Source organism: Xenopus laevis, chromosome 9_10S (assembly GCF_017654675.1).
Source record: "Xenopus laevis strain J_2021 chromosome 9_10S, Xenopus_laevis_v10.1, whole genome shotgun sequence".
NCBI classification, from domain to species: domain Eukaryota; kingdom Metazoa; phylum Chordata; class Amphibia; order Anura; family Pipidae; genus Xenopus; species Xenopus laevis.
In genome coordinates, this window is record NC_054388.1 from 43,379,214 (window position 1) to 43,401,797 (window position 22,584).

General features: G+C 42.2%; 1 protein-coding gene and 1 long non-coding RNA gene across 2 annotated transcripts; both read left to right on the forward strand.

Moving 5' to 3' along the window:
• The first annotated feature begins 346 nt into the window (after positions 1–346).
• On the forward strand, positions 347–8,836 carry LOC108702841 (phosphoinositide-interacting protein). Its single transcript, XM_018238562.2, has 2 exons — positions 347–652; positions 6,597–8,836. The coding sequence occupies exon 2, from the start codon at positions 6,628–6,630 to the stop codon at positions 7,087–7,089; it is 462 nt and encodes a 153-aa protein (XP_018094051.1). The 5' UTR covers positions 347–652; positions 6,597–6,627; the 3' UTR covers positions 7,090–8,836.
• A 171-nt stretch (positions 8,837–9,007) lies between these two features.
• On the forward strand, positions 9,008–14,955 carry LOC108702842. Its single transcript, XR_001933379.2, has 2 exons — positions 9,008–11,645; positions 13,149–14,955. It is a non-coding gene; the product is annotated as an uncharacterized LOC108702842 (long non-coding RNA).
• Positions 14,956–22,584: the final 7,629 nt, after the last annotated feature.

Consider the following 22,584-nt stretch of genomic DNA (forward strand, 5'->3'; position numbering starts at 1 on the left):
TTATGGGATTCCCTACCAAGGGAGGGAGAATAGTTAGGGTTTCTTTACTATAAGGGTAGACAGGTTTGCTCATTGGGTTGTTGTAATATGATTCTGTTGGAGAAATGGTGATTCTGTATTTCCGTTTGCTCTGTGAGTGTCCCAGGATTGTGGCACGTGCACGCACCTTCATGAAAAAGAGCTCTGCTTAAGAGCCAGGTAGAAGAATGCAACTGTCTACATTATAATAAGGTTAACTTCCCCTTTAAATGACTGACAATATGTCTTAGGATCTGTGTGGCCGCACCTCTGCAGGTCATGTTGTGTATAACACTTGTAATAACGTTGCTGGACGGGTGTCATTATACCCTGCTAATTGGATGCACACAGGAGAGGGGTATTTGTTAACTGGGTGACAGCTGTGCTTCCAGCAGGGAGTGACTCTAGTTCTGCACCATTTGTCTGTTCTTGGGGAGAAGAAGGAGTTAATCCATTAGGGGAGCATTAGGCTGGGAAGGAGGAGGATGATGGTCAGTTCTGTAGCAGGGAGGATCAGCTGTGCACTCACACACACGCCCAGGCTGGGGCTCTCCGAGCTCCCGACGACGTGGATGGTTGTACTTACCCAAAGTTCTACTACTTACTCCTCTGCCACAAGCATCTCACCGACCATGTAAGTAAAGCTCCCCCAAAACTTTCTAACTTACATTTTGCCCCTGTAAGTTGGGGTGGGCGTTATCAAGGATCCCTTTGACTGCTCCATGGGTAAGGGTTACCAACTCCAAGAACCCAGCAACTCCCAAAGATGGGCATAATAATTTAGTAACCCTGCATGCAAAGTCATATTCTTATATGCCCTGGGGGGTATAATGTTACTCCCCAATAATCCCTTTCCACCCTCCCTTGAATTCCTGCTTTTAATAACTATCCTTAAGGAATATATATTTAACTGTTGCGTGTGTTGGTTATAAGCTCTTGGGGACAGAGGCCTCATCACAGTATTGTCATCCATTCTCACCTTTTATCTATTTATGTCAGCACCTCTATGTGTTTACCTAAGCCTGCATGTATATATATATATACAGTGTGTGTGTGTGTGTCTATCTCAAAAACAAATAGCAGGACCAGCACTCCCTGTACATTTTGTATATTCAATTTTATTTAGCACATTGGGAGTATTGGTCCTACTATTACTTTTTTGATATATTGTATTTTTGACGATGCACCCACATTCATTTTATGAGCATCTAAGTGCACTTAACGAACGTGTGTGTGTCTGTGGAATAATATACCCCTAACTGAACTGAAGTATCACTCATGTAATACAAAAGTACCTCCTACTGTAAATTATAAGAATATTAGAAGTCAATGACTGAGTTAAACTGGGAACTTTGAGTATCACTTGTGTATTATAAAGGAATATTGTACCCCCTACTGTAAATTATAAGGATATTAGAAGTCACTGAGGGGTTATGTGACCATATAAAGGCACAAGGCTGCAGGCTGAGTTATACAGGGAACTCTGAGTATCACTCATGTATTATAAGGGATAATGTACCTCTACTGTAAATTATAAGGATATTAGAAGTCACTGAGGGGTTCTGTGACCATATAAAGGCACAAGGCTGCAGGCTGAGTTATAAAGGGAATCCTGAGTATCACACATGTATTATAGGGGTTAATGTACCCCTACTGTAAATTATAAGCATATTAAAATTCACTGAGGGGTTCTGTGACCATATCAAGGCATAAGACTTCTGGCTGAGTTATACAGGAACTCTGAGTATCACTCATGTATTATAAGGGATAACGTACCCCTGCTGTAAATTATAAGGATATTAGAAGTCACTGAGGGGTTATGTGACCATATAAAGGCACAAGGATGCAGGCTGAGCTATACAGGGAACTCTGAGTATCACTCATGTATTATAAGGTATAATGTACCCCCTACTGTAAATTATAAGGATATTAGAAGTCACTGAGGGGTTATGTGACCATATAAAGGCAAAAGACTGCAGGCTGAGTTATACAGGGAACTATAAATACCACTCATACTATACCCCCTACTGTATCAATAGGGTGTACATTTTTTTTTAAATAATACAGGTATGGGAACTGTTATTCAGAATGCTCGGGACCTGGGGTTTTCTGAAAAATGTATGTATCTTTCTATAACTTGGATGTCCATACCTTAAGTCTATAAGAAAATCATGTAAACATTAAATAAACTCATAGGCTGGTTTTGCTACCAATAAGGATTAATTATGTGTATAGCTTAGTTTGGATCAAGTACAAGGTACTGTTTTATTATTACAGCGAAAAAGGAAATGATTTTTGAAAATTTGGATTATTTGGATAAATGGAGTCTATGGGAGATGGCCTATCTGTGATTCAGTGCTTTTTGGATAATGGGTTTCCAGATAACAGATCCCATACCTGTATAAACGTTTCTTGCAAACGTCATGTGCAGAAATAACCCACTGCCGCTTTAGAGCCTCATGACTAGGTAATATTGGCCATAGTAAGTGTTTGATAGGAGATATCCGTAGAACAGTATTGTGCCCATAGCCACCCATGACCAATCCCCTTATCTGTAATTTCTCAGTAATGGATCCTTTCATTAGAGGAAATGAGGCTTTTTGAAGAGTTTATTACCAACCATCTCTAAGAGGGGTGAGGGGGGGCCTCCCTAATCTGAAAATTCTACCATTTGAGGGACAGAGGAAATGAAGATTCCGTGTGGGTTAATGACTGTGTATGAGCCCTTGGAGAGATCAATACCACAAAAAGCTTTTAAAAGGGTTTTTATTCATAGGCAACATTTCCAGTATTTTCTAATTATCTCTCCACTGTCATAATTTAGGCTCCAAAATAAATAATTCTCTTATCGTGACTCAGGCAGCCTGGAGAATAGTCTATAGGGGATCAGCTTATAAACACGCAAAGCAACTTCTCGCTGTTATTAAAGGGGAATGCCACCCAAAAACTCTGAGCACTTTGTTCTCTAATTCTGAATCTGTAGTAAAAGTAAGTTCTGAGATCAGACTGCGTGGAAGAGCAGGGGTACATGAGTTTGAAGCGTTTTGTCACCCACATGATTTCCAGCTTGTTGGTGGATAAAAAGCACTAACCCCTCCACTGACTTCCTACCTTTATGTCATTATCAGTGTTACTAATTACTCTCATGGGGTTCCGCCATCGTTAAAAGGAATAATCTTCCTGGACATAACTATCCACTGGGAGGGGATTATTTCTGCACTTTATTACCCATCATTATTGGGGAAATAAGCTATCAGTAATTAGTCACACAGTTCTAATTTCTAATTAAATCCCAGCCCTACTGTTTTTGCACTATGTGAGCATATACAGTTAATGTGAGCTGCCATGTTGTTTGTGTCGGGGGCGTGTTCTCTGTTGAGCTGGGCAGAAGAGTACTGTAACATTGCAGCGTTAGATTTGGCTGTCTGTGGAGGTAGCACCTGAAATATGAGGAAGGTGTGAAGAGTAGGGTTGCCACCCGGCTGGTAATTAGCTAGTGAAATAAGCTGAAGTAGATATTAGAATTTTACCAGTGATGTACTTGCGTGAAAATTTGTGATCCCCAGTTGTTTTGCCCCCAGTCTGCTCTTCCTGCTCCCCCTCTAACCCTCAACATCTTGTTAACCCTGCCTATTCACCCAATGGGCGCTCCTTTACAACATGGCCTCACACCTTGGCCCCTGCTCCCTCCCTTATGTGATCATTCAGCCCCTTCTCCCTGCTGGCCAGGCGAAAGGTAGATATCCTAGGGAGGAGGACATGACTAGTTGTAGGGACCTGGTGATGTCACTGCACATGCACCTAAATCCCGCTTATGTGCTCACTGCACCTATGCACAGGCCCTAGAAGCAGAATGGAACCACTGAAATAAGATTTGGACCAAGCCTTATACCTAGACAAGGAATATCCAGCATGGGGCCCTTTACAAGATGCCTAGAATCAGACGTCAGTGTATCCTGAAAGTAGAAAGGAGCTTCAGTGGGTAATGGGACAAGTTATATGGGTGTTTGTCCCCATTTCCCTATTATAGAGACTTTGAATAATTATCCTGTTCCACCAGCCTATTAGCCAATTGTTTGCTTGTTTTCTCACCGCAGGGAATAGTATTGCACAGGATGTGTAAGTGCAAAACTGCCAGGAAACAAAGAAACATTGCACCCTCACTTATTCCTGTACCCCAGTCCATTTCTTACCCACCTTTCCCCAGCAATTTTATATTACTCACACATCTAAATAGAATTATGGAAAATGCTGCAGAGTGGCGTCCCCCTGCATGGGAATTCACATGTTATAAAGTTATGTGTAAATGTCAAGCAGTATCTGGTTATATTGTTGGCCTTACTGGCTTTGACTCCTGAAACAATGATGCTGAAGTTGGTTGGGCTGTAGACCAGATATGACCCCCAGCATGCCAAAAACTGGAAACTCTTTGGTCCAGATAATTTCTTATGTAGCCTTACATCTGAGCCAAAGCTGCCAACCTGCCTGGATTTCCTTGGAGTCAGCCAGCTTTATACACTGGCCAGGTGCACCATCATGATGTAACTGGGCATGACTGGGCATAACGAGGCACGGGTGGTAGAGTTTTAGGGACATCGGCACAACCCATTAAAAAATCACCAGGACTTGACATCTCTGCCCCCAACTCAAATTCCATCAGATCCACGTCCACGTACATCTTGGCCACACACACTCTGTCCCAGCCTTGCCTCTTTTCCGACAAATATGAAAAATATGGGTGAATTGGCATTGCTGCTGCCCCCCCCCTTCATGGGGTATAGGGAGGTGTCTGGAGATGCTGTGGCACAAGGCAGCCTCATTTGCAGACCAGTGCCACACTATGGGCATGGCGTGTGTTTTGTGAATTGGTGGGGCATGTTCTAACCATAATGGGGTGTGGATGGATATGTTGGGGCATGAACCGCCATGCAATTTAGTTTTTTTTAACGTGGCCCAATACTACTTAATTTGCAATTTTGCTCCTGACCCATTTTGCACTACTTACCAACTCCGGGGGGCAGCATAAAGGACCTTGTGATATGTGCCACATGTGGGCCACCTCATTGCACATTTGCCCCAGTAATTATGCTACTAAAACACGGCATTAACTATTGCATTGGAGGTGTTACCAAAACGTCAAAGAGTCCCTTAGAGTTGGAAGTACATTACACCAATATAGAAATAACCTTTCCCAAACATCCCTAGTGCTCAGGCAATTGTCTGCCCAGGGTTGGCATATTTATTTAGCTTTGCCAACAGCCTTATTCCATCCCCCCAGAACGTGTGTGCTGCATTAGCTCTCCAGGCTCCTCCAAGCACTTGAAGCTCCGACTTATTGTTGTAATAAATGTGGCATTTGGGGTTAAACACAGTCTTTTGGAATCGGCTCAGGAACTCCATTCGCAGCCATTATGCAAAGCCTTGCAGCTCAGGGGGTGAGATCAGCAGTGCAGGGAATCATTAGGGCCCTTTTAGCTCAATTCAAAGGCCATGAGCATTGCGGTTGGATTACAAGTAACTTTACAGTGCATTTAGCAGCGACTAATGAGGAGAGTGTTTCATAGCATTACAATCTGAGGGAAATATCACCATTAACATACAGAGATACATATAATATTACTGTATGACTTGTATGGTGCTTCTTAGGTTAAAATTGTTTCCCACTTCTTCCATGATGATTTTTCCAGTTTTGAGAATAGACAGCTCCAATCAGCGACACTGCTATAATGGGACGATCTGCTGGATAAATGAAAGCATTGCAGCACAGGGTCAGACTGGACTGGCGGGACACCGGGAAAAAACCTGGTGAGCCCCTCTGGTCCAAACCCTCTATTGCAGCTCCCCCCAACCTCCCTCATGGCCCCCGGTCGTGGCTGCTAGCAGCAATAAAGTTATGAGGGGACTGGGGTATCTTTGCTGTTGGGGCTGGAGTGTGGGGGGGGGGCCCTAAGCAGCATCCATAAAAGTAACAGCATGGCAGCATGCTTTCCCAGTGAGGCATCAAATTGCACATTGTAAAGTAAGATACATAGTGTTATGCACTCAGTTGCATAGCAGATATAAATATTCCAGCCATGTTCATATCCCTCTTAATATACCTGTGTTCATCTGTGTAGCAATTTGACTTCCTAGTTGCTCATTGTGGAATTGTGCTTAGTTTTATGGAATCTCTCTGAAATAAGCAAACTTAGGGGGCTTTTCCTGCAGACCTGTGCTGAGTGGGGAACACCTGATTTTTTATTTCTCGCTGTGCAGGCTATGAGCAAATGAATGGGCTGTTCCTGCTGAATTGTCCTGAATACAGAGGAATACCTTATTTTATGGTCTCTCTCTCTGTACAGGCTATTGCTGCCATTGTTTTATGGTATCTCTCTGTACAGGCTATGCGCAAACTTAGGGAGGTGTTCCTGCTGAATTTTGCTAAGTAAATAGAATAACCTATGGCGGCATAGTTATGCGGTATCCTTTCCAGGCTAGAAGATCTGCTTATATAAGATCATTTGCATGCTTAGGGTCCCATGGGCTTATGGTGGGGTTACCACGCTCATGGTTAAATCTGTTTTTCTTCCCCATCTTAGGCAATAGTGGTTCCAAGCAAAGAATGAAAAGATGGACCTGTTGCCACACATTGCAGTCAGTGAGCCCAGCATCGCAGAGAGATCTTCTTCTCCTGAATCCAAGGACCTGGTCACAAGCAGAACTGAGAGCACCTTGTACAGCAGTTCCAGAAGCGAGTCACTTTGGACAACTGTCCCAAGAAGTGCCTGGGATATCTACCAGAAACCCATTATCATTATGTCCATTGGTGGCTCCATCTTCCTCTTGGGAATCATCCTGACCACCATCTATTTTATGAGCTATGATGGTAAGAAGTTTTCCAGTCGCAATGACACTTCACCCAACCCAAACGCTCCCATCTCCAAGATCTTTGGACCTGTAGCTTTTTCCATAGGACTGATGGTTTTGATCTTTGGGTTGGTCTGGGTTCCAATCATTAAGAAGAAGAGAAAACGGTCAGCATCACGTCTCTTTGGGTACAAGCAGACATCATTCTTCCATTTCTCAATGTAACACTAATGGATGGTGGTGGAAATGATCTCAGTGTCAACATCTGGACCTTCAAAGGGTTGGAGACTGGTGGAACACATTGTGTCATTATTGGCCAGAGCATTAATTTCTACCCTAAATAGCTATGAACATGTTGCAAAACAAACAAACTCAGGTTGATGACATCAGGATTGTGTTGTCATTAAACAGTCACCCTATAGGAGCAAAGCAAGAACAATAAACTGGCATGAATGAGAATGTTATCTATGGTCACTGCTTGCCCTTCCCACAAGCGCAAAGTGATACTTTATTTATTGAATAGAGGCAGCCAATAGAGGGATTTTATTGTCTATGTATTCTGATCAATTATGAACAGATATATATTTAAGTTTGGTGTTACTTGTACAGTACTGATAAAAGGATATCTGAAACTTGCAGTAAATAGCTTGTGCACTGTGTGTGTGTTTGTGTGTGTGTGTGTGTGTGGGAATGACAGCTCCTATATGTATAAATACAAATATACATAGAAGGAATGTTCTGGGCACTCAGTAAGCTATACCCTCATACTGTACTGTCTAAGGGAGACAATATGGCACATCCTACCCATGTATAAATAATACATATATAACATCCTCAGTTGCTGCCTGCCAACTGACCAATCACAATACAGTATGCAACATCACATGACTGAGTGCCATCTAGTTGCTGTGGCATACCATTTGTTAGAGATGCTGCCCTCCCCCCAGTAGTATAAGGAATTATGGGACTCCATGCTATGTGACCCCAGTATTTTTTCCATGGGCTGGTGTTGTTACCTAACATTTTGGCATCAACCAGTTAAATAAGACTTTACATGTCCTTGAAAAAACTTTTCAACAAATTTCAACAAATGAGGATTCTGTAAGATGCCATAGACCATGGGTCCCTTTTTTATCTGTGAGCCACATTCAAATGTAAAAAGATTTGGGAAGCAACACAAGCGGGTGCCAAATAAGGGCTGTGATTGGATATTTGTCAGCCCTTATGTGGAATGATAGTCTACAAGAGGCTCTGTTTGGCAGTACACCTTGGTTTTCTGCAACTAAAACTTGCATCCAAGCCAAAAAGAAAAATAAGCACCTCCTTTGATGCCACTGGGAGCAACATCCAAGGGGTTGGTGAGCAACATGTTGCTTCCGATCCACTGGTTGGGAATCACTGCCATTGACAGTCACTATATATATCAGGCTAGTGGGGACTGTTTGGGCCTCTGTGTTTTCAAAACACGGGCCTGCCCTGATGATGGTCTTCAGGGCAGACACTATAACTGTGGGATAGAGTATAGTAAAGCAAGAGGCTGTTGAGGGAAGGCACTATAACTGCGCCAGGGCCAGAACTAGGGGTAGGCAGAAGAGGCACATGCCTAGGGTGCAGTGGAGGGGGGGGGAGCTGGTGCATTCCCCTTCAGCTTGCCTACCCTATGTTCCGTTCCTTCTATAACTCTTCACCAGCCCATGGCTTCAGTACTTTGGCACACTTCTTCCCCTACCTGCTTGTCACCACTCCCACCCACTCCTCTCCCGACTTGGGCGCAGTAAGTGCTTGACCCGGCACTGAATGCGGCACAGTGTGTGTAGTAAGGTAGTGTCATGGGAAGGTATTGTTAACTGTGAAATATAGTGATGGGCAAATCTGTCCCATTTCGATTCGCAGAGAAATTTGCAAAACTGGAAAAATTTGTGAAATGCATTGAAGTCAATGGGTGTCAAAATTATTTTGACATGAGACAATTTTGACCCGAGTGACAATTTTTATAAGCGTGACTCTTTCGTCCTAATGCATTAAAGTCATGGGACGTCTGAATATTTCTGACGCGTGACAATTTTTATGTTTGCAACAATTTTTACATGCGCAACTCTTTTGTCCAAATACATTAAAGTCAATGGCCGTCCGAATAATTTTGATGAGCAGAATTTTGACGTGCGTCAATTTTTTTTAGTTTTGCGAAAACATTCAACGTCGGGGGAATCTGCCACAAATCCATGCCTGCCGAATAAATTGGCCCATCACTAGTGGCATAATGTATATAGTAAAGCATCTGGTAACAGACAGTTTTATAGGATCTGAGTACATTAGTAGTTACTCCACTGCAGATTTTATTTTCTGTTAATTACGGTATTTTGGGAAGAGGAGCCCTAAATTCTGGCCCAGTCCTGAGATAACGCTCTACAGACTAAGTGCAGTGTTGATCCTTCCTGCTGTTGCTGCAATCTGATTACAGAGCAATTCAAGCTTCTCCCTTCCACTTAGAGTGGAATACGTCCTATGCCAAGTACATTAGCCTCTCCCCGGCAGAAAATCCGTTGGGCACCCAGTCACCTATTGCACTTTCATCCAGCACTCATTGACCTACAGAGACTTCTTCAGTAGTTACCCATCACAGAGGTTAACGCATTCAGCACCATAAAGGGTAAGTATGGGTGTATTATCCAGAAACCCATTATTCAGAAAGTTCCAAAACAGAGCAAAGACAGCGTATTTAAAAAAGAACTCTGCCAGCTGGATAGTAGCCTTTAGAAGAAGACCAGACTTCATGCTGGGGTAAATGGAAAGATGAATTTGCCCTCAATTTTTTTTTTTTACAATACTATTATTATTATCATTTAGCAGTTAGTCCGATAGAGCCTCCTGTGCCCCAGCTCCTCTTGAAATTTAAGCAGTCAATGTTTAGTTACCCTTTAAAAGTTGTATATACTATAGGAGTACCTGCAAATGTTTTAAGCCACTTTATTGTGTGTGATATTTGGAGCTATTTTACCAATGCATCTGCCACTTCCTGGAGATGAGTGTATTGACACGATAGTGTAAACAGTGTTGTGTCACACAAAGAAAGTTTATTTCCTCACTCCAGGGTTTTCTGTTCTTTCATACTTAGCTGCTGGAGAGTGATGGGAATTGTAGTACAGTTAAAACCTTGTAATGCAGACCAAGTGATTCCAATATAATTCCCAAAAAGTTGATGACTGAAGACAATGGGGTTATATTTAGCAGCTAATATGTAGGGCACACCCAGATACTACTCAGCACAATTGCGGGGGGGGGGGTCCCATTTACTTACTAGTTCTGCCACTTCTGCTCGGCCCTCCCTTATCCTTGTTGAACTGGTTTTCCCATAAGACACACAAGGATGGCAGGTATATGCAACCTGTGTTTTAGAGCTGACTTCTAGAAATCAATGTAATTGTTTCCTATGGGGCAAGCCACACAGAATATATATATTGTATGACAGACTGCTCCTTATAACAGCTTCAAGTGTCCCTATTGGGTAAAACCTATGACACTCTTGATGCTGTTGTTAACTCTCAGCAAGGCTGCTAGGCTGATGCAGTTGTTTTAAAAAGAAAAATGCCTGTTGTTATGGAGGCATGAAGTGTAGGCAATATTTGTCCTTTAAACTGGTGCATGTGAGTGCACTCAAGAAGTCCCATCTCTTGTAACCCTGCGGCCAGGAACAAATTAAAAATGTTAATAAGCTGGACCAGTTAATGAGGCTTATAAACTTTTAATGAGGTTGTTTACTTGGAGGTTACATGAAATGTATTTACATGTGATTGTATGTTTAACCTCGAGTGAGAAAATGTTCAGGCTGCTTGGTGAGCATGGGAGGATCCATGGGACTAGTGCAAGGTAGAATTAAATAAGACCCAGATAAATTATTGCACAATAAAAAATGTTTATAAGTCAGAACTCCCTTTAGGTCTGTAGAACACTGAGTACCAGTAAAATCCAATTTATCCCAAAACACTGGGAACATTTATCTTAAAAATTAGCTTTGTTGGGGGGGGGGGAACACAAGGAATAGTAAATAGATAAGCTCAGTGCAGAAAGAAAAATGTCACGTTGGGCAGGGTGGGCGGTGCCTTCCCAAAACATGCAAATGAGGCCAGAGAAGGAAATAGCACATTAGTCAGATCTTCCAGTTGTGTGGCTGGGGCAGGTTGGCTCCTGAGCCCACAGGGATGGCTCGCCAAAGGGCAGTGGGCCGGTGCCCTGTACTCTTTCTTTTGGCCTTTGTCTTTGATGCCATGGGCATTGGCTTGATTCTGGCAGGCATATTTGCCAATTTGGAGAAGAACGGTAGGAGTTTTGGAGAGTTCCTCATCTACAGTGGGGGAATCCTGGTGTTCTTCAGCCTGCTTCTCTGGTTGGCCTGGTACTCTTTTAACCTGGAAGTGTCCATGGAGGAACTAATAAGGGACAGCCAGGACCCTCCCAGGAGGAACAATTTAGTCCAGCTGGCCAGGAAGTTCTCAGAGAGCATCTCTAAGAGGAGCAAGTGGAAAGTCTTATCTGGGGAACCCCAGCTGGGGGGACAGACCTGCACCCATAACCAATTTGGAGATCATAATGGCTACCTGGCACCCCCTGCCTTCATCAACAAAGGCTTCACAAATCAGCTGGATATCCCCACCCCTATCCAAGAGGAGAAGCTGGGAAGCCGGGAACTGAGCTCCATCAGCAGCCCATGCGACTACCCAGTGACTCAAACCACTCAGGTGATTGCTATGGACAAACTGGTTTAGGATGCCACACCCTTTAAGGTAAGATATATAATATAACCAGTCACTTATATAACTTTCTAATTATATGGGACTCTTCTGACAGCAGTGCTGCAAATTACATAATGATCTGCCCTCTGGAGTAGTGACTGTCAACCAGCTGTTCTCCTAATATTGCTGGACTATAACTCTCCATAGTTAGTGGTGGTTGTAGTTCAGCAACAACTGGAGACTGTGTAGGGGAATTAGGTTTATTTATGTGAGTGCAAGGGGGATTATTTATTTAATCAGTACAATGTGTACAGGTTGTACAGGTTTTAACCATTTGAATCGTGTTTAGGCAAGAGCAGTTGTGTGATTGCACACAGGAATTGTTGAATAGGGTTTTCTGCACTACCCCCAACAGAGAATGTTCTGGAGGAAGTCCTTGGACAGATAAGGATCTTTCAAAATCAACAAAAATTCATCAGCCTGGGACAGGTGCATGTCTGGTTTGGGGGGGGGGGGGGGGGAGAGGAAGGGCTGTGTATAATGTAGGTACCTGTACAATGTGTAGCAGACTCGGTTGGGCAAACTGGGAAAGAGACACTTTGGTAAGGCACCAATATGCAGATCTGTGCACAATTCGACCACCCACGTGTAGAGACAAATCAGGCTTATCTAATCATTTGCTAATGAACAGATCAAAGAGCAGATTTGTCAGGAGAGGACTAAATTAATGTTACCCCCCATGCAATTGGAACTTCTATCCAGCCCCATTAATAAGTGGTCTATGCTAACATTATTTTTGAGTGTCAAGCACGGCACAGGTCTGGCCAGTCGCCATTGCACTGAATGTTAAAGAGAGTTCTGCTAGGGTGGGGGTTGTTATTATCTGCTAGTGCAGGTTAAATGGCCCATAGCCCTATTAGCTTCTAGCATTCCTTATAGTATATATTTTTTAGCACAGTCCTTAGTTGAACCAGGTAATTAACTTTATAAGTGGGGGTATATACCCATATTTGTTTTCCATATTAATGAATGTGAATGTGTGCCCAGGATATTAATTATCTTTATAATAGTATTTATGCTAATGGGCAGAGTCGGACTGGCCTACCAGGATACCAGGAAAAGTCCCGGTGGGCCCAGGTGTCAGTGGCCCCTCATGCTGCTAAACATTTGGCCTATTTCATGGTGATTTCCTATAGAAGCTAAATAGATGGAATAATAGATTATAGTATGTAAAGAATAGAGACTCTAAAATAGAGGTTAAGTGAGGAGAGGAAGAATAATAATAGTACTGAGTGTGGCCCCTGGTCTAAGGTTTTTGGGTGGGCCCCTGGTGTCCCAGTCTGACACTGCTAATGGGTGTGAGCTGCCATGGCTGGATTTTGAGTGTGCTGAAATGGGAGTAAATCATATTGGGGCACAGTGGGAGCTATTTTGGTTGATGCCAATTCTTTGGTTCAGGAAGGTATTTTTTCATGGAATATGTTGCCTGGTGGGTTTGGGAAAGGCAGGACTTGCCAGACTTGTTTGACTTCAGTCTATTTATCCTTCCTTTAGATCAGAAGAGACGACAGCAATGTTCTGTTCCCATTCCAGGAAACTTGATGTTACTGATGGAAACTAGATTGTGACATTTTTGTGCATGGAGACGAGCATCTGTTTTGCCTGCATTCCAATTTCAGCTCTCGTCTACCTGAGCTGCCATACTGATCTTCAGTGTATCACATACTCCATTCCATTCCACGTGTGCTTGTTATTACACGGATTCCCCAGCAGAACCCATCTGATTGGTCACCATCATTTGCACTTTACCTTCTTTGAACTTTAAGCTTCTGCTGATGATGGATAAATAATCATGCACATGGAATTAAAGGGACCTGTAAAGTCATTTTTCAATCACACATCACCATTCAGGTTAGAATAAAAATTGGTGATTGTTATGCTGGACAAGTGGTGCACAATTGACTCTCATATCCTAATAAGGGAGGAGGTGGTAGGATATGTCTGAAATTGCACTGAAATCTGTACCCCTGTATTGTAGGCAGGTGTAGGGGCGTTCATCTAGATCATATACACCATAAAGGCGGGGTTCATAATTAGAAATGGAGGACGGGCACTGGTGCATACCGAGACTGATTGCATTGTAGATGCAAAAACTTACCAACACAGCATGCAACATAAATGTCCTACATGCCTGTCCCTTTAAAGGACCAGTAAAAGTAATGTTTTTTTGTTTTTTTAAAAAAAAAAATCTGTAACGAAAAAAACACGAACACAGTTTAAACTTTTAATTCGCAAAGCTTTTATTAAGAAATTACTTACCGATTCTCTGCATGCGCTCCTCTTCTGAAATGGCGACAGGGCGATGATCCTTCGTGTGGCGTTGAATTTCTCCTCCCTGCCTTCTGTAGGCTGCCTACACCATACCATGCAGGTGGTATTTTTTACATTTACCTCTTTGTAATGTTAGGGGTTAAATTATTAGTTCATCCATGCTGCTTACAGATCCAACTAGCTGAGGATTCTGGGAGTTAAATGAACTCATATTTATAATAAATAGCTTAATTGTTCATAAGTTGCTATGCCCCCTAGGCACCCAGCCTACATGATATCGTTTATTCTTTCCCTGGAGAGTAAGAACTGCACATTCCATGTGGAAGCTGCCATATTGCAAGTCATTGCTGTCATGCTGTTGATTTAAGAAGAACTGTTCTCCTGCCAAAGCAAGCAAGCGGAAAAAAGGAGAAGGAATATCCTTGACTGTACCTGTTAAGGCAGACAATGTAAGATTTGGAACCCACATCACTGTGCTCTATACAGCACTAGCCAATTAGAATGGGCCTATCTGTAATGTTCTAGGTTACAGATAGTTTGTGGGTTGATGTATGGCAAGTTTACTCTCTCTCTCTTTACCTTGAGGTGTGTAACTACCTGCCCCTCACCTTCCGGATGTTCTACAAACATCCCTGCCAACAGCTGTTGATAATTCTGGGAGTTGTAGTTCATAAATGTTACAAAATATTTACAGCCCTCTATACTTACTGGGAACTGTAACAGCAAAGGGCCTTCTGCTATAGCTTCACCTGTTGTTGAACTACAACTGCAATGGGAGGCTGGGAGTTGTACAGTGATCTATTCATCCTGACAGACACTGTAGAGTTACCCACAAATTGCTCGGATTGTGAATGATGCTTTTTATCCAAATTGATATTCAGGTCACTTACCACAATTGTGTTTGTCATTCTAGCCAGATGATTTTATTCTTAATGTACATAAAGGGTAAATTATATTTTTTGTAAACTATGATATTGAAAGAATTGGAAGTTTCACACATCCTGGCACAATAAAAATGTGTTTGTTTTGATTTTTTTCCTGTAAAAAAAAACATGTTCAAATTCATTTAGAGCAAAGTCATTCATATCACTGTTTTTGCCTGTGGGAGACAGTGTCAAAAAATACCCTTTATTTCTGAATAATGACAATGTGCTCCCTATAAAATACTTAACATGCCTTAATTGCAGTAATTACATTTAATTGTATATCTTTCTAAACAATGGAAACAGCAGACCATCGGCCAAAATGTGCAAAATTTTTCCGCCCTAGGCCAAGGCTTTTGTGGCCTTGCCACAAATCTGGCCTGGTTCTGGTAAAGGGAATCTATGCAGCACTTACCATGGAGAACAGAAGTACTCAAAGTCCCATGGAACAAGATGAAGGCTGGGGTTGCCAGCCTAAGGGAATCGAGGGGTTTTTGAAAATGGTCCCTGCACTGGGAGGAAGTGATTACATATCTCCATCCCTCTCCCACCTGCACAGAAAGTACCTTCCCCAGATACCCAGGGAACCCATTGTATCTACTGCACTGGGAGGACTCTCCTACCTTCCTCAAAATAACCTTCCCAGGGCTTAAGGGGTACCTGGACATAAGCCTGGACCTAATGTTGCTTTGCCCTTTTGTTACAAGACCCCTGACAGACCTACAGCAGCGGGTGCACAGCTACAGCTTAAAATGATGGTCCCACAAAAGGTTTACCTTCCATCATGGATATTTTTCTCTGCACTTTTACAGATACAGTTCAGCTACATGTTCCAGGATTTCTTGGCACACAAGGCTCGCCAACAGCAAAGAACACTGTATTTTTAGAATCCTTGTTGGGGGATTGGCTGCTGTTTCCCAGCATACCCTAGTATGCCACCCTTGACCCAGGCTAGTAACCAAGCTCCAGGTTCCACACTTAGACATCTGCAGTGTCCTATTCTGTAGAGAACAGGGAGCACCGGACAGGGAACATCGGGCAGACTCTATCAAGGTGATAGCCAATAAATCTGACTAATAAGAGCTCCTTTTAAATATTTCATTACATACTGACAGACAGCAAATTCTCTACTTTCTATGGCCCTACATCTTAAATACACCGAATGTCTCTGAAAGATTAATGAGATGGAGGAGGTATGTAATGATTGAATTGCATAGTGCAAAACACAAACAACTGCACCCATAATTAGATTGTGGGTGCAATAATTTGTGCCAGCTACCAGAGGCAAATCTATGCTTCTAGTAGCTGCTCCTTGTGCCTCATGCACCAGGTTTGATATAGTATACAGAAATCACATGTCATTATCCTGGGCTCTCCCCACCTTCGGTCGTGTTGTTCCTTAGATACCTACTTTCAACAATGCTTTCAGCTCCAGCCCATCCACAAGCCAAACAAAGTTAAAGGAGGCATCATGTTTAAAAACACAAGAATGTTCCAGTGCATTCATTTTATTAAATATAGAAGAAAAGTGCTCAAAAAAGTAGTGTTTCAGGCTGATTTCTGCAAAAATGCCACCTACCCGTCTGTTCCATTTCCTGCTGTCTCCTTTCCCAGGCTGTGCAGGGGAGCCAGCTACACTCAGTACACTGCACTGTAGCATAGGAACCAATCAGCAGTTAGCCTGACCTGATGGGGAACTGAAACCTGTCTTTGCTTGTGCGACTGCATGGTTGTCCTACTGTGCTTCTGACAGGGACCAGAGAAGATCTATAGGGAGCAGTTTTTAAAGCAAATTTAAATTTGTATCCCAAAGTAAAAAACATTTATTATTCATTATTGCCTACATAATTAGGGGTTTTTCAGGTTACAGTGACCTCAGGTAGCCCTTACTGCACAAAGAACAGTTTTTAGAATAGCTTAGAAAAGCACTATGAGCAACTCTGCATTTATTTTTTAAGGTTTACTTATCCTATAATATAGTGTTTACACTGCCCTGTAGGGGAGGATATGGTGCTGTAGGTGCCCGCACAAAGTGTTCCAGTGCCCTCTAGTGGGTAAAAATGTTTGAAATCAGGAAGAGTATTTCCCAGCAGCCTCATATGGCCCTTATTTTTTTTGGCCCTTTGGTTCCCCACATGTTGATGAACTACAATTTTCAGCATACCTTACCTGTTGATTTTATGTGGGAGTATCATGGTAGTTGAACTGGTATAAAATAAAAAGGCTTAGGGGGCCATGTATGCTTCTGCTTATTAACTGGCACTGAAAAGAGATCATACCAGACACTTAATAGAGGCAAAAATACCTGCCTAATGCTAATTTAAAAACCACTTGCATCTGGGTTTGGCTGCACTCTGTAGCACATGCAAGGCAGTGATTGCAGGTAGTACGTACAGGGCCAATTGTGCGGCACCTGTTTTTTTGCACTTTGCACATAAGCACTTTGCCTTGCACATAAGCACTTGTGTGTCTGACTCTTCAGATGAAAGGCATTTATAATTTGAACTTTATTTTCCTATAGAAGAGCTGGATGTGAGCTGTGCCCTTTCCCGTGCCTTTAAATGGTAATATTGCTGTGTATTCTATTTAATAAACAGGTTCCTCTTCTTAGCCTGGTCTTCTCCTGTCCCTCTCGCTGACACTGTCTCTGCAACTGTTTATATCAGCCTGTTTATTGGCATAATTCTGCCTGTCACTCAGGAAATGCCTCAGAATGCTTACTTACATCTGCACTATTGACTTTCTGTTGCTCCCACTAATTCTGATCGCACAGGTAGAATTTTACTCCTCAACAAATACACTGTTTGCAGAGATCAGTTGATGCAAATACCATCCATCAACCAGGGAAATTATGATAGACTGCTGTTTAAAGAGCAAATATGCCCTTTATAAATTGAGCCTATTATCTGTCATAAAGCAATAGCTCATTGTGTGCCCGGAACATTCCTTCTCTGTATATTTATATATATATATATGGGTAGGAGGTGCCATATTTTTTCTCTTCTATGTTAAAGTATGAGGGTATAGCTTATTGTGTCCCCAGAATATTCCTTATCTGTATATTTGTATTTACACATGTGGATGTGAGCAGGGCCGCTATTAGAAATCACGGGGCCCCGTACAACAAAATTTTTGGGGCCCCGCCCACACTGTCGCCCAAGCTCCACCCCATATCCCGCCCACTCCACATCGCATTTAAAAGACCACACAGACATCAGCGCTAAAAAAGTAACCCCCCCACACAAGTTATAAAAAGCTATTGATGGTCAGGGCCCCCTTATAAAAAATTGGGGTCCCAAAAAAGATACAGTTGTACGAAACAAAGATTCGTACAATTTTCGAATCGTGCATGCACCAACATTTTTCCTACATATTTTAATCTGAATTATTAATTGTAGATCGTTAGACTGAAAAGAACGAGGTCTCTGCACAAAGAATAAAATTTGCACATCTATGGCCAGCACACGGGCAGATTCGGGTAAATTTAGTCGCCTGCCGACTAATTGCCTCTTTGATTTCCGAACTTGCCTCACAAGGAAACTTCGGGCGTCTTCGGAAATCGAAGCACCGCGAGTGCATTGGCGCTGGCGTTTTCTCATTATAGCAGGTGGAAGACGGGGGAAGGCAGTTCGGGGAGATTGTCACCCCGCAGAAGAGGCGATTAGTTGCCAGGCGACTAAATCTCCCCAAATCTGCCCGTGTGCCCCTGCCCTTTGAAACATTTATAAAAATTTAAGATAAGCAAAGAAACTAATTTCTTTGAAAATTTCTGATACCTTCAGAAATTCTCTGAAATCTAATTCAATAAGAAGCTTTTTGGCAGAGACCAGAATAATCAGCACATGCACTTTGATACATATGTAACTAGCAAAGATATACTGTAATTGTATCTGAAAAGATAACACATAGAAGATCTGTGACTCGCACCTTAAGGGCTAGTCCACACGAGGAGATTCGGGGAGATTTTGTCGGCTGACGACTAATCGCTTCATCTTTTGCGCAACTATCTCCCTGAACTGCCTCAGCGTTTTTCCCCATAGGCTACAATGCAAAGTCGCCTGCGCTAATGCACACGCGGCTTTTCTATAGTCGCCTCAGTTCGGGGAGATAGTCGCGCAAAAGATGAGGCGATTAGTCGTCAGCCGACAAAATCTCCACGAATCTCCTCGTGTGGCCTTACCCTAAGGGTAATTTCACCTTCAATAGCAAAACTGTTATAATACATAAATCATGGCCCATGACTGTTGATTGTGGCTGTTGTCAGCCAGTGTATTTCTGCAGGCTGAGAGAAGCAGATCTGACCAGTGCCCGTGCTCCATTGATTTGAATCCAATCAGAAGCTGAGGTCAAGTCAGTATTTGGGCTGAGCGCACACAGGCTGATTGGATTCAAATCAATGGAGCACTGAGCAGATCTGCAAGTAAGTATTGTTATGCACAACTAAGAGATAAAAATAAAAATAAAAGTGTGTGTTGTGAGGTAAAATTTTATCACACCTGAGTTCATCATGGAGACACATAACATTGTGTAAATAAAGGAAATATAGATTAAGTTGCTGACATTTTATTCTGTTGCTCTGCACCCAGTCAGACCTGTTCTTGGCTGGATGCTGACACTCATTCCTACATGATCATACTTCTCTGCAGAGGGGATTTTTTTTCTACCAGAAGAAAAGGCCTATGAAATGCTGAAATGCTAGCGCCCCCACCTGGACAAACTGTACAGTCATTCATTAGGTATATCATCCTGCAAACTCTGCAGTAACTCTGTAGTAACATCCCTGCCAGCAGCAAATGGTTCCTAGGCCTGTCTCTTGCACCTCTTGGCTCCTGTTTGCGCATACTGCATATTGATCTCAGCATATTGTTTTCTAGATCAGAGCTGCTCAGCATGTCGGCATTTGATAAATAAACCATATCAAGCAAAGAATAAGTCATCTCTCTACTAGAAAAAAATATATATATTGGTTAAAGGAAACACATCTTTAGAAATAGTCTGTGCGCCATTTTATAGGGCCATTTCTTAGGGCTGCTATATTTTCTAAAGTACAACATCCAGGTCAGACAAAGGATTTGCCATATGCAACAATGAGATTGCCATCCAGTTGGCTGATTATAATGCAATATTAATTAATGCCCACCCTACTTTGAAGCACCACAGGGCAAGATAACATTGCCCAAGATGGAGACAACAAAATGGAGACAGGAGGACATGATGTTGACTGTAGGCCAAGACAGAGAAATAGCAAGATGATGACAGTAGAGCAAGATGGGGACAATAAGACAATTTAACCTTTCCCAAAGTGGTTCAGGAGGACAAGATGGTAATACTAGAGTAGGATGGAGATGGTAGACAGCAGGGCAAGATGGAGACAATATAACCTTTCCTAACATGGGCCAGGAACCAAGATGGCAATACTAGGGCACAATGAAATTGGCAGAGGAGATGTGACTGTAGGGCAAGATGCAGACAAGAAGACAATATAACCTTTCCCAAGATGGGCCAGGAATCAATATGGCAATAATAGGGCAAGATGGAAATTACGGAGGAAGATTGTGATTGTAGGGAAAGATGGAGACAATAAAACAATATAACCTTTCTCAAGATAGGCAAGGAGGACAAGATGGCAATATTAGGGTAAGATGGAGATGCCAAAGGAGATGTGACTGTAGGGCAAGAATGGAGGCAAGAAGACAATATAATCCTCTATTATTAAAGGGGATACAGGATACAGTGTGCCATCCCACAAAAGGTAATGCCATCCGGTTAAGGGACTTCTGTACATGTGAAACAAAAAATGTGATCTACATGCTAAAATGCCCTTGTGGATTAGCGTATATAGGCCAAACCAGCAGAGAGGTGAAAGAGCGTATAAAAGAACACAGGGGTAATATCAGGAATTTTAAAACAGGAACCCAGTCTGATACCCCTGTATCCAGACATTTCGCCTCCTATGGTCATAATCACATACAATTAAAATGGTTGGCACTGGAACATGTAAAATTACCTAAAAGAGGAGGAAATCTTTCCAAACTGTTGTTGCAACGTGAAGCGCTTTGGATAAAAAAGCTAAATACTATGTCACCCATGGGTCTTAAGACTATTGGAGTTTATCTCCTTTTCTGTAATAAGATTATCTTATGTATATCTTTCCTTTTTTCCAGGTTCTGAATAATTCCGCATTTTTTCTACTGTGGGTAAGAATATTTAGTAAAATGCATTGAGATTACTAAGTAGCAAGTATAGCTTATGATTAATACATGTTGAGCATCATACGTTTAGTTAAGTAGGCTTATATAGAGCAGTACTTTTCTAACAACTTTTTCAAGTCTTTTACATATTTAATATTTTTATAATCAAATTTTATAACTATTATCACTTTTAGTAATATTTCAGGTACACGTTGGGACTTTATTGTGTGAATCAGGCTATAGGATCTGACAGTTACAAAAGGACAATTGTAACATTGCACTATCTCTTTAAATATGGATTAAATGTTTCTTAATTACACTTGTTAACCTCTATGTCGTGTCGGGGCGGGGTAACACAACCCCTGTGGTTATTTATTTGTTTCATATTGCACTTGTATCTCACTCTTGAAAAAGGGCCTGTGACGCCCGAAACATGTTGTGTGGATAGCAATAAATTGCACATTGGCAGTCATCCTGCATAGTGTCCTTCTGTCCTCCTATTTGAATTTACATTGGTATATGCAGGTGCATGGACGGAGCACCTGAGAGACAGTTGGACTAGCTACACTACGCTTATATGTGTGTAAATTACTGATTGAAACAATATAATCCTTCCCAAGATGGGCCAGGAACCAAGATGGTAATACTAGGGCAAGATGGAAATGGTGGAGGAAGATGGTGATTGTGGGCAAGATGGAGACAATAAGACAATATAACCTTTCCTAAGATGGGTTAGAAGGCCAAGATGGCCAAGATGGCAATACTAGGGAATGATGTAGAAGATGGAGACTGTAGGGAAAGTAGGACAGGATGAGGACAAGATGGCCTTGGCCAAGATGGTAACAGTATAGAATGATGGAGAGAATAGAGCATGACGGTGAACGTAGCTCTTTATACTGGCCTGGACAGTATACATTTTATTTAGGCGTAGATTTATGAAAATGTGAGTTCAGATTTTAAAAAAGAATCCACTTTCTATTCATTCCTATGGGATTTTTGGATGCATATTTATCAAATGGTGAGTTCTACTTTTCACCCATTGATAAATATCCTTCTAAAAATCCCATAAGAATGAATAGAACATTGGTAAGATTTTAGTTATTAAAATCTAAGCTCACATTTTGATAAATTTGCCCCTGTGTATTAATATTTCCAACAGGAGATAATGGTTGCAAAGATAAGGCAGCTATTTTATTCCCACTTGAAAAGATGCAAAACTTAGCTGATAAAATACACATTTAGGGGTCTATTTATCATGCTGAGTAAAAAAGTGGAGTAAAATATTACCAATGATGTTGCTCATAGTCAGTGCCGGGCCTAATCGGTCGGGCACCCTAGGCAACCCGGCCAAGTAATTCGCCGCTCGCGCATGCGCAGAAGTGTGCGAGCGGCAAGGAAGCGCGAGTGCGCATGCGCAGAAAATGTGAGCATGCGCAGAAGACCATACACTACGTAGAACTTCAGCCACAGCTTCTGAACATAGCGGTCAGAGCTAGGGGAAGGCGTCAGAAGAGGTACGTGGCTGGCGCCCCTGTGCCTTTGTGC

Excerpts from the sequence above, each read along its gene's own strand:
- LOC108702841 (XM_018238562.2), top strand. The coding sequence starts at position 6,628 with ATGGACCTGTTGCCACACATTGCAGTCAGTGAGCCCAGCATCGCAGAG.